Source organism: Coregonus lavaretus, assembly GCF_964263955.1.
Source record: "Coregonus lavaretus genome assembly, contig: HAP1_SCAFFOLD_4663, whole genome shotgun sequence".
Classification (NCBI taxonomy): Eukaryota; Metazoa; Chordata; class Actinopteri; order Salmoniformes; family Salmonidae; genus Coregonus; species Coregonus lavaretus.
This window is the reverse complement of record NW_028165040.1, coordinates 34,500-47,788: the sequence shown is the minus strand read 5'-3', so window position 1 is coordinate 47,788 and position 13,289 is coordinate 34,500. Positions and strand designations below refer to the sequence as shown.

Here is a 13,289-nt window from a genome sequence, read left to right as displayed (position 1 = left end):
AACAATAGGTGTGTTTTCATGCGTGTGAGGGTGTCTGTGTGTGTGTGTGGGTTTGAGAGAGAGAGAGAGAGAGCGAGAGAGAACGAAGGAGGAAGTTGTGTACACTGTAGGCTACTGTATGTGTTACAGTATGTAGTCATGGTGATGCTAAATCACTTTCTCACAAATCCAGTTGAATTTGAGTCAGGTTGTTATAGCTGGTCTGTAGCTTGTCTCTCTCTTCAGTCAGGTTGTTATAACTGGTCTGTAGCTGGTCTCTCTCTTCAGTCAGGTTGTTATAACTGGTCTGTAGCTGGTCTCTCTCTTCAGTCAGGTTGTTATAACTGGTCTGTAGCTGGTCTCTCTCTTTAGTCAGGTTGTTATAACTGGTCTGTAGCTGGTCTCTCTCTTCAGTCAGGTTGTTATAACTGGTCTGTAGCTGGTCTCTCTCTTCAGTCAGGTTGTTATAACTGGTCTGTAGCTGGTCTCTCTCTTCAGTCAGGTTGTTGTAACTGGTCTGTAGCTGGTCTCTCTCTTCAGTCAGGTTGTTGTAACTGGTCTGTAGCTGGTGTCTCTCTTCAGTCAGGGTGTTGTAACTGGTCTGTAGCTGGTCTCTCTCTTCAGTCAGGGTGTTGTAACTGGCCTGTAGCTGGTTTCTCTCTTTTGAGTCGCGATGACCAATGACTCCACCTGTAAAAGGGTAAAGTTAATCAAACATGTAACTACCACACCATTAATGATTAAGTATGATTAAGTAAGCTACTTAAGTCTCATTGACAACATACTAAACTTACAGTAGACAGACAGGCCTATGATCACAGCCAGTAGGAGAACACACAGCAGCCCCAGACACACTGCAGCAACTCCAGAGGGTCTCTTCCACCACTGAACATGAACTGAATCACAAATTATTCAAGGAAGGTCTTTGGTAATGTGTTTTACTGTATCATCCAGGATTGGGACAAATAAAGCTATAGTACTACAGGGTAATCTCACCTTTAATGTGTGTGTTTAATTTGTGTGTGTATGTGTGTGTGTGTGTGTGTGTGTGTGTGTGTGTGTGTGTGTGTGTGTGTGTGTGTGTGTGTGTGTGTGTGTGTGTGTGTGTGTGTGTGTGTGTGTGTGTGTGTGCGTGCGTGCGTGCAATCTTACCTGAAGCAACAACTCCATCTCTTGGACTGGGCTTGAACGCTTTTACGTTGCCATATAATTGGTCATCAATGTCCGTGTTATTCATTGCATCAGGCTCATAGTCTACGAATTCGTCTGAGTTTTCATAGATTCCCTCTGACATCTTAACACACTTGTGGTCAAATACAGTAACTTCTACTTCTAACCTCAGCTCTAATGTACGTCTGTACCTTTCTTCTCCCTAGACTGTACTGCCTCTGTGTGACTTATGGTAGTGAAAGTCTTTATCAGTCAACCACAGTGAAGGGGAAACTGTCAAATCAACACAACACTGGCCACCACGTGACTTGCACCAGCCTTAGTTTCTAATCTAAACATGGTTGTTTCCCATCCGTTTTAAATGATTCAAGATATAATTGAAGTGATCATCTATTTTAGCAGATACAAAATTGGACCCTCTGAATTTGCACATAGATCTTAGAGCATTACTGAGGCTTTGACATCCCAGCCTTCATAAGGAGGTCACGTTATGGCTTGTACTCTGTGACCGGCCATCGATGGCCATATAGGGACCTTTTTTTCTATGTATGCTGTCTGTGTGTGACATCAGTGTGAGGAGTTATTCAGAGGTGGTTGGGGAAATATATGTCTGCATCTTTATCGGACATTAAAAAGGGGAACTTTATGTGTGTGTGTGTGTGTGAGTGTGTGTTTGTTTATGTGTGTGTGTGTGTGTGCCTGCGTGTGGCATGCAGTGTGTGTGTGTCCTCTCAGTACTGTTCTGCCCTCTGTCTGTGTCCAACTGCAGGTCACACTGTTATCAGAATCTAATTACATTCAGGCTGGTAGACCTCATTAAATGACATTGTTGCTGTTTTATTAATATGTCCATTTGTTATTCTTGTAAGTATAAAAGCGATATATGTTAATAATTTAATATGAAAACATGTTTAACATGTTTACTTAAATAAATAACATTTTACATTACATGTACATGTTTTCTAAATCTTTATATAACAATTATTAGTATTTATTTTCTCTCCTGCTCTAGATGGAAGCGCTTAACCATTCAGCATGACCATCAACATGATAACTACTAGCCATCATCACTTAACCATTCAGCATGACCATCAACATTATAACTACTAGACATCATCACTTAACCATTCATCATGACCATCAACATGATAACTACTAGACATCATCACTTAACCATTCAGCATGACCATCAACATTATAACTACTAGACATCATCACTTAACCATTCAGCATGACCATCAATATGATAACTACTAGACATCATCACTTAACCATTCAGCATGACCATCAACATGATAACTACTAGACATCATCACTTAACCATTCAGCATGACCATCAACATGATAACTACTAGACATCATCACTTAACCATTCAGCGTGACCATCAACATGATAACTACTAGACATCATCACTTAACCATTCAGCATGACCATCAATATGATAACTACTAGACATCATCACTTAACCATTCAGTACTGTATCCAACCATCAACCACACTACTAGCCTACCTAATAAAGAGAATGAGAGAGATAGATAAAGAGACAGATATATTGATGTACAGCCTGCATGCAATGCTACATAGTGAACTATAAATCTTAACATTGACAATGGCTATTGAGTGATCTATATGAATATACAGTGCATTCGGAAAGTATTCAGACCCCTTGACTTTTTCCACATTTTGTTACGTTACAGCCTAATTCTAAAATTGATTACATTTTTCCCCTCATCAATCTACACACAATACCCCATTATGACAAAGCGAAAACAGATTTTTAGAAATGTTTGCATATTTATTAAAAAAAACGTAAATATCACATTTACATAAGTATTCAGACCCTTTACTCAGTACTTTGTTGAAGGACCTTTGGCAGTGACTACAACCTCAAGTCTTCTTGGGTATGATGCTACAAGCTTGGCACACCTTTATTTGGGGAGTTTCTCCCAATCTTCTCTGCAGACCCTCTCAAGCTCTGTCAGGTTGGTTGGGGAGCGTCGCTGCACAGCTATTTTCAGGTCTCTCCAGAGATGTTCGATCGGGTTCAAGTCCGGGCTCTGTATGGGCCACTCAAGGACATTCAGAGACTTGTCCCGAAGCCACTCCTGCGTTGTCTTGGCTGTGTGCTTAGGGTCATTGTCCTGTTGGAATGTGAACCTTTGCCCCAGTCTAAGGTCCTGAGCGCTATGGAGCAGGTTATCATCAAAGGTCTCTCTTCACTTTTCTTCTTTCATCTTTTCCTTCCCCAGATCTGTGCCTCGACACAATCCTATCTCGGATTTCTACAGACAATTCCTTCGAGCTCACGGCTTAGTCTTTGCTCTGACATGAACTCTCAACTGTGGGACCTTATATAGACAGGTGTGTGCCTTTCCAAATCATGTCCAATCAGCTGAATTTACCACTGATGGACTCCGATCAAGTTGTAGATACATCTCAAGGATGATCAATGGAAACAGGATGCACCTGAGCTCAATTTCAAGTCTCATAGCAAAGGGTCTTACTATTTATGTAAATAAGGTATTTCTGTTTTTTATTTTTAATACATTTGCAAAGATTTCTAAAAACCTGTTTTTGCTTTGTCATTATGGGGTATTGTGTGTAGATTGATGAAACAAATATACTATTTAATCAATTTTAGAATAAGGCAGTAACTTAACAAAATGTGGAAAAAGTGAAGGGGTCTGAATACTTTCCGAATGCACTGAACATGTAAAAATAAATAATACATATTTCCTGATCTTGCTTATATCTCTCAGATATAGGACAGATACTTCAGAACAAACTTCCTTTAACATTTGAAATCAAAAAGCAAAATAATCGGAACGACCTTATTAAAACAATTCCATATAGCTTAGTACTGGTGTGAGGAACATGGTGTAAACTCCCTCCAGCCATGCTTGTCCTCTAACTCTTCATTGGAGCGTGCTGAAAGAAAGAAAAGAGAAGCTCCTAGAATGCATCCCAAATGGCACCCTATTTATTATATAGTGCAGTCATTTGGACCAAAGCATTATGTGCCCTGGTCAAAAGCAGTGCACTTTAAAGAGGATAGGGTTCCATTTGGGACACAGACCTGGTTGTGGTGTGTACATTGTACACCATGTTCAGTGGCTTACACAAGGCCAAGGGCACCACATACCGCAGTTACTCAGTTTTCTGTGGACGATGTCGACATTCTTTCTTGTGTGTGCCAAAAATATTGACAAACTACTGGTCCCACAAGCTATGCAACATGTTTAACATGATTTTTGAATGACTACCTCATCTCTGTACCCCACATATACAATTATCTGTAAGGTCCCTCAGTCGAGCAGTGCATTTTAAACACAGGTTCACCCACAAAGACCAGGGAGGTTTTTCCAAAGACTCGCAAAGAAGGCCACCTATTGGTAAATGGGTAAAAAAAAAGAAGACATTTAAAATCCCTTTGAGCATGGTGAAGTTATTCATTACACTTTGGATGGCGTATCAATACACCCAGTCACTACAAAGATACAGACGTCCTTCCTAATTCAGTTGCCGGAGAAGAAAGAATCCGCTCAGGGATTTCACCATGAGGCCATTGGTGATTTTAAAATGGTTACAGAGTTTAATGGCTGTGACAGGAGAAAATTGACGATGGATCAACAACATTGTAGTTACTTCACAATACTAACCTAAATGACAGAGTGAAAAGAAGGAAGGCTGTACAGAATAAAAAATATTCCAAAACATGCATCCTGTTTGCAACAAGGCACTCAAGTAATACTGCAAAAGATGTGGCAAAGCAATTCACTTTTTCTCCTGAATACAAAGTGTAATGTTTGGGGCAAATCCAATACAACACATTACTGAGTACTACTCTATATTTTCAAACATAGTGGTGGCTGCATCATGTTATTGGTATGCTTGTAATTGTTAAGGACTGGGGAGTTTTTCAGGATAAAAAAAGAAACTGAATGGAGCTAAGCACAGGCAAAATCCTAGACGAAAACCATGGTTCATTCTGATTTCCATCAGACACTGGGAGATGAATTCACCTTTCAGCGGGACAATAATCTAAAACACAAGGCCAAATCAAAACTGGAGTTGCTTACCAAGAAGAGAGTGAATGTTCCTGAGTCGCCGAGTTGCAGTTTGGAGACTTAAAAATATATGGCAAGACTGAAAATGGTTGTCTAGCAATGATCAACAACCAATTTGGAAGAATTTTGAAAACGAATGTTGGGCAAATGTTGCACAATCCAGGTGTGGAAAGCTCTTAGAGACCAACCCAGAAAGACTCACAGATGCAATCGCTGCCAAAGGTGCTTCTACAAAGTATTGACTCAGGGCTGTGAATACTTATGTAAATTAGACTTTTCTGTATTTCATCTTCAATCAATTTGCAAAAATGACAAAAAACATGTTTCACTTTGTCATTATGGGTTTTTGTGTGTAGATGAGTGAGAGAGAAACATCTATTGAATCTATTTAGAATTCAGGTTGAAGCACAACAAAATGTGGACTAAGTAAAGAGCTATTAATACTTTCTGAGGGCACTATAGCCTATTAAACACAACAACTGTTTCAAGTGAGAATAAGGCAGGTCTGATGCTCATAAATAAATTACATTTTTATCTACTTCACCCGTATTTTATTTTTGCAAAGAAAAGGTGTGTAGTTCCAGTAGTTAACTACATCACTACATGGCAAACAAGTAATTAACTACTGAAAACACTACAAATATTTTAATTTAGTTAAACTACCACTGAACCACTCGGCTCACACATCAGTTCAACGTCTAGTTTTGATTTACATTTGGTTGAGTTGTCAACTAACCATGAATTCGATGTGATATCAACAACAAACGTCACCATGTCATTGGATTTAGGTTAAAAGGTGGGTGAAAAAAATATGAAATGCCCATACGTTGATAACTTTTTGCAAATCCAATCAGTTTTCCACGTTGATTCAAATTTTTTGGTTTGAAATCACGTGGAAACAACTTTGATTCAACCAGTTTTTGCCCAGTGGGAAGCTATTGCAAAATGTAGTTCAGAAAGGAAACAACATGTAGAAATATGATTAACCATTTATTAAAGAATGAATAATGCAAATCTTGGCGATATGAATAAATAGTTGATCTGATGTGGCTCCACCCGGTCCCTTTCTGTTCTCTGTCTGTGGCCCACAGATAGTGGCAGGATGCTTCAAGGCTCCATCCACCAATAAGAAGGAGACTTGGGTTGCATCCAAAATGGCACCCTATTCTCCATATAGTAAACTACAAAGGGAAATAGGGTGTCATTTGTGATGAAGGCTTGTAGACAGACAGTTTGTTGTAACGTCCTCTTCATCTTTGATCATTCTGTTCCGTGCTTCATTTCTTCCTCTTTTCTGATGCTTTGTTGTTTGTTTATTAATTTGGGTTGAGTGTGTGTGTATGTATGTGTATGTGTGTGTGTGTGTGTGTGTGTGTGTGTGTGTGTGTTCATGTGTTCATTTTCTTCTTCCTCTGCTGTGGCTCACTCTGACACTGAGACCTAGATTCAATCCGTAGAGGAGAAGATCTGCGCTATAGCGCTATTGAAATGTAAAGTTAATTTTCAATTGAGCTGACAAATGCAGAGTTTACCGTGAATGCAGTCTCCGCAAAGATGGGAACATTGCCTTTGAATTTCAATTCCACTATAGCGCTGATCTTCTGCGCTGCAGACTGAATCTAGTACCTACAGTGTGGGCGTGTGTGAGAATGAAGGAGGAAGTTGTGTGCACTGATGGCTGCTTTATGTGTTACGTTATGTTGTCATGGTGATGTTAAACCACATGTATCTTGTCTGTAGCTGGTCTCTCTCTGCAGTTGAGTTCTTTGAGGCCCTGTTATCTGCAACAACAATGTGTGCATGTGTGCGCGAGCACGTGTTTTGTCTTGTGTTTGCATGTGTGTGCATGGACATTTCTGTGTGTGTGTGCATGTGAGAGAGACTGTGTGGCTGTTTCCTGAGGACTGGTCTCCTGGTCCATTATTGGGAGCAGTGTCTGCTGTCTCTTCTCTCTTGGTGCTGGTCTCACCGTCTCTCAGGGTGTCTGCACTGACGTAGATATCCACAATCCTCTCCTCCATCTCACCTCTGTCAAACCTTTTGGTCATATCTGGCTCAGCATCGATGGCATCAGATATCTCCAACAACGTACTATGTTTTCTGTCTAACAGGTCTGTGTTAAGTCTCCCCAAGTTCTTGTGATATCGTTACCCCTGCCCTGTGTCTGTTCCTGTCCCTTACCGTAAGTGACACCGTTTTAACAGATGAGAAACTGTCAAATCAACACATCACTGGCCACCACGTGACTCCCCCCACTTTAGCTTCAAATGGAAACATGTTTGTTTCCCATCGTGCACATCTGTTTTAAACATACACTATATATACAAAAGTATGTGGACACCCCTTCAAATTAGTGGATGTTGATATTTCAGCCACACCCGTTGCTGACAGGTGTATAAAATCGAACACACCGCCATGCAATCTCCATAGACAAACATTGACAGTCGAATGGCCTTACTCAAGAGCTCAGTGACCTTTAACGTGGCACCGTCATAAGATGCCACCTTTCCAACAAGTCAGTTTGTGAAATTTCTGCCCTGCTAGAGCTGCCCCGGTCAACAGTAAATGCTGTTATTGTGAAGTGGAAACGTCTAGGAGCAACAACGGCTCAGTTGTGAAGTGGTAGGCCATGCAAGCTCACAGGACCGCCGAGTGCCGAATCGCATAGCGCGTAAAAATCATCTGTCCTCAGTTGCAACACTCACTACCGAGTTCCAAACTGCCTCTAGAAGCAACATCAGCACAATAACTGTTTGTCTGGAGCTTAATGAAATGGGTTTCCATGGCCGAGCAGCCGCACACAAGCCTAAGATCTCTATGGTCAATGTTAAGTGTAGGCTGGAGTGGTGTAAAGCTCGCCGCCATTGGACTATGGAGCATTGGAAACACATTCTCTGGAGTGATGAATCATGCTTCACCATCTGGCAGTCCGACAGATGAATCTGGGTTTGGCGGATGCCAGGAGAATGCTACCTGCCCCAATGCATAGTGCCAACTGTAAAGTTTGGTGGAGGAGGAATAAGGGTCTGGGGCAGTTTTTTTTGGTCCGGGCTAGTGAAGGGAAATCTTAATGCTACAACATACAATGACATTGTAAACGATTCTGTACGTCCAAATTTGTGGCAACAGTTTGGGGATGGCCCTTTCCTGTTTCAGCATGACAACTTCCCCATGCACAAAGTGAGGTAAATACACTATTGGATGCACATTTTGGTTTTTGCGCTAGCACTACACAGCTGATTCAAATAACCAACTCATCATCCAGTTTGATTATTTGAATCAGCTGTGTAGTGCTAGGGCAAAAAACTAAACGTGCACACAGGGTGGGTCCCAGGACCGAGTTTGGGAAACCCTGCTCTATGGCTCTGTCTGACACTAAGGCTCTATCTAAATTAGTCTTTCATCGATTCCTCTCCTCCTTCTCAACCCTATAAGAGCAGAATGTCCAAGGTCCCTCCTCTTGGACAATATTATCCAATGAATTTTGAGAAGGAAGCAAGGAGAGAGGAGGAATTGAGGAAGGATGAATTGAGAAAGAGTCCATAGGCAAGTCTGTAATACCACTATTTCACCTCGATGGTGAGTTAATCTCTCTCTTACATTTACATTATAGTCATTTAGCAGACGCTCTTATCCAGAGCGACTTACAGTTAGTGAGTGCTTACATACATTATTATTATTTAATTTTTTTATACTGGCACCCTGTGGGAATCGAACCCACAACCCTGGCGTTGCAAACACCATGCTCTACCAACTGAGCTACATCCCTGCCGGCGATTCCCTCCCCTACCCTGGACGATGCTGGGCCAATTGTACGCCGCCCCATGGGTCTCCCGGTCGCGGCCGGCTACGACAGAGCCTGGATTCGAACCAGGATCTCTAGTGGTACAGCTAGCACTGCGATAGAGTGCCTTAGACCACTGAGACTCTTTAACCACTAGGTCAGGGTTCTTCAATTCCGGTCCTGGAGGGCCACAACACCTCTGTTTTTCATCCTCTCCTTTTAATCAGGGGCTAATTCAGACCTGGGACACCAGGTGAGTACAATTTACTACCAGGTAGAAATAAAAAACAGAAGTGTTTCGGCCCTCCAGGACCGGAATTGAAGAACCCTGCACTAGGTGGAAACATCACTTCACCATTCAGCACTGTATCCAACCATCAACATAGTAACTACGAGAGAGAGAGAGAGAGAGAGAGAGAGAGAGAGAGAGAGAGAGAGAGAGAGAGAGAGCGAGAGAGAGAAAAAAAACATCTTAAGCCTATCACAGGGATAACCAATAGTTAGTGTGTGATCGGTTTCTCACAGACCCAGTGATGTTTAACACATGGTGCATCCTTCCAACTCTTCAATGGGTCTGTTGCTGTCTGTGAGATCTCAACACAAGCCACCTTGACATTCAAGTTATTAGGCTCCCCTTCCATCCAATACCTATAAACCACACAGAGAATCAAAGTTGAAAATCATCCAATACTAAATAGAGAGAGAAAGAATGAGAGAGCGAGCGAGAGCGAGAGCGACAGAGAGAGAGAGAGAAAGAGGGAGAGAGAGACAGAGGGGGAGAGAGAGAGAGAGAGAGAGAGAGAGAGAGAGAGAGAGAGAGAGAGAGAGAGAGAGAGAGAGAGAGAGAGAGAGAGAGAGAGAGAGAGAGAGAGAGAGACAGAGAGAGACAGAGAGAGAGACAGAGAGACAGACAGAGAGAGAGAGAGAGAGAGACAGAGAGACAGAGAGATAGACAGAGAGACAGACAGAGAGAGAGAGAGAGAGAGAGAGAGAGAGAGAGAGAGAGAGAGAGAGAGAGAGAGAGAGAGAGAGAGACACAGAGAGAGAGACACAGCGAGACATAGAGAGCTGGCTGGGGATGATTCCACTGTTCCACATGACATCTACCTACATGAACTATTATACAACTCTATAGCTCTACTCTATTCCATAGGAGAGAGAGCATCACACAGAAACCTTAGATTCAGGGACTGAGTCAAAGGTGGATGTAGTACTAACTACAGGTACAGATGTAGTGTTGGTGACAGAGACCTTGGTGGACGTAGTACTAACTACAGGTACAGCTGTAGTGTTGGTGACAGAGACCTGGGTGGATGTAGTACTAACTACAGGTACAGATGTAGTGTTGGTGACAGAGACCTGGGTGGATGTAGTACTAACTACAGGTACAGCTGTAGTGTTGGTGACAGAGACCTGGGTGGATGTAGTACTAACTACAGGTACAGCTGTAGTGTTGGTGACAGAGACCTGGGTGGATGTAGTACTAACTACAGGTACAGATGTAGTGTTGGTGACAGAGACCTGGGTGGATGTAGTACTAACTACAGGTACAGCTGTAGTGTTAGTGACAGAGACCTGGGTGGATGTAGTACTAACTACCAGTACAGCTGTAGTGTTGGTGACAGAGACCTGTGTGGATGTAGTACTAACTACAGGTACAGCTGTAGTGTTGGTGACAGAGACCTGGGTGGATGTAGTACTAACTACAGGTACAGCTGTAGTGTTGGTAAAAAAGACGTGGGTGGATGTAGTACTAACTACAGGTACAGATGTAGTGTTGGTGACAGAGACCTGGGTGGATGTAGTACTAACTACAGGTATAGCTGTAGTGTTGGTGACAGAGACCTGGGTGGATGTAGTACTAACTACAGGTACAGCTGTAGTGTTGGTGACAGAGACCTGGGTGGATGTAGTACTAACTACAGGTACAGATGTAGTGCTGGTGACAGAGACCTGTGTGGATGTATTACTAACTACAGGTACAGCTGTAGTGTTGGTGACAGAGACCTGGGTGGATGTAGTACTAACTACAGGTAGAGCTGTAGTGTTGGTGACAGAGGACTGGGTGGATGTAGTACTAACTACATATGTTTACATTGCCAAAGTAAGTGAAATAGATAATAAACAAAAGTGAAATAAACAATACAAAATTTACATCAAACATTACACTCACAAAAGTTCCAAAAGAATAAAGACATTTCGAATGTCATATTATGTCTATATACAGTGTTGTAATGATGTGCAAATAGTTGAAGTACAAAGTGAAAATAAAGAAACATAAATATGGGTTGTATTTACAATCGTGTTTGTTCTTCACTGGTTGCCCTTTTCCTGAGGCAACAGGTCACAAATCTTGTTGCTGTGATTGCACACTTTGTGATTTCACCCAATAGATATAGGAGTTCATCAAAATTGGATTCGTTTTCAAATTCTTTGTAAGTCTGCGTAATCTGAGGGGAATATGGTCATATATGGTCTCTAATATGGTCATATATTTGGCAGGAGGTTAGGAAGTGCAGCTCAGTTTCCACATAATTTTGTGGGCAGTGTGCATATAGCCTGTCTTCTCTTGAGAGCCAGGTTTGCCTTCGGCGGCCTTTCTCAATAGCAAGGCTATGCTCACTGAGTCTGAACATAGTCAAAGATTTCCTAAATTTTGGGACAGTCACAGTGGTCAGGTATTCTGGTACACAGGAAGCTACAAACAGGAAATAAGTAGGACTTTTATTAATATGATACTACAAACAAATACAACAATAGGTGTGTTTTCATGCGTGTGAGGGTGTCTGTGTGTGTGTGTGGGTTTGAGAGAGAGAGAGAGAGAGAGAGAGAGCGAGAGAGAACGAAGGAGGAAGTTGTGTACACTGTAGGCTACTGTATGTGTTACAATATGTAGTCATGGTGATGCTAAATCACTTTCTCACAAATCCAGTTGAATTTGAGTCAGGTTGTTATAGCTGGTCTGTAGCTGGTCTCTCTCTTTAGTCAGGTTGTTATAACTGGTCTGTAGCTGGTCTCTCTCTTCAGTCAGGTTGTTATAACTGGTCTGTAGCTGGTCTCTCTCTTCAGTCAGGTTGTTATAACTGGTCTGTAGCTGGTCTCTCTCTTTAGTCAGGTTGTTATAACTGGTCTGTAGCTGGTCTCTCTCTTCAGTCAGATTGTTATAACTGGTCTGTAGCTGGTCTCTCTCTTCAGTCAGGTTGTTATAACTGGTCTGTAGCTGGTCTCTCTCTTCAGTTAGGTTGTTGTAACTGGCCTGTAGCTGGTTTCTCTCTTTTGAGTCGCGATGACCAATGACTCCACCTGTAAAAGGGTAAAGTTAATCAAACATGTAACTACCACACCATTAATGATTAAGTATGATTAAGTAAGCTACTTAAGTCTCATTGACAACATACTAAACTTACAGTAGACAGACAGGCCTATGATCCCAGCCAGTAGGAGAACACACAGCAGCCCCAGACACACTGCAGCAACTCCAGAGGGTCTCTTCCACCACTGAACATGAACTGAATCACAAATTATTCAAGGAAGATCTTTGGTAATGTGTTTTACTGTATCATCCAGGATTGGGACAAATAAAGCTATAGTACTACAGGGTAATCTCACCTTTAATGTGTGTGTTTAATTTGTGTGTGTGTGTGTGTGTGTGTGTGTGTGTGTGTGTGTGTGTGTGTGTGTGTGTGTGCGCGCGTGCGTGCGTGCAATTTTACCTGAAGCAACAACTCCATCTCTTGGACTGGGCTTGAACGCTTTTACGTTGCCATATAATTGGTCATCAATGTCCGTGTTATTCATTGCATCAGGCTCATAGTCTACGAATTCGTCTGAGTTTTCATAGATTCCCTCTGACATCTTAACACACTTGTGGTCAAATACAGTAACTTCTACTTCTAACCTCAGCTCTAATGTACGTCTGTACCTGTTTTCTCCCTAGACTGTACTGCCTCTGTGTGACTTATGGTAGTGAAAGTCTTTATCAGTCAACCACAGTGAAGGGGAAACTGTCAAATCAACACAACACTGGCCACCACGTGACTTGCACCAGCCTTAGTTTCTAATCTAAACATGGTTGTTTCCCATCCGTTTTAAATGATTAAAGATATAATTGAAGTGATCATCTATTTTAGCAGATAAAAAATTGGACCCTCTGAATTTGCACAAAGATCTTAGAGCATTACTGAGGCTTTGACATCCCAGCCTTCATAAGGAGGTCACGTTATGGCTTGTACTCTGTGACCGGCCATCGATGGCCATATAGGGACCTTTTTTTCTACGTATGCTGTCT

General features: G+C 41.9%; 2 protein-coding genes across 2 annotated transcripts; both read right to left on the bottom strand.

The window, feature by feature from the left end:
- Positions 1 to 324: 324 nt before the first annotated feature.
- On the bottom strand, positions 325 to 1,273 carry LOC311116367 (uncharacterized protein; the record flags this gene model as incomplete). Its single annotated transcript, XM_084191452.1, has 3 exons — positions 325 to 669; positions 774 to 875; positions 1,132 to 1,273. Coding segments are annotated over 3 exons (589 nt in total), but the record flags the coding sequence as incomplete, so codon positions are not given.
- Positions 1,274 to 11,921: 10,648 nt separating this feature from the next.
- Positions 11,922 to 12,856, bottom strand: LOC311116366 (uncharacterized protein; the record flags this gene model as incomplete). The annotated part of the gene is made up of 3 exons (XM_084191451.1): positions 11,922 to 12,304; positions 12,409 to 12,510; positions 12,715 to 12,856. 3 exons carry the CDS (start codon positions 12,854 to 12,856, stop codon positions 11,922 to 11,924), a joined length of 627 nt encoding a protein of 208 aa, XP_084047577.1.
- Positions 12,857 to 13,289: the final 433 nt, after the last annotated feature.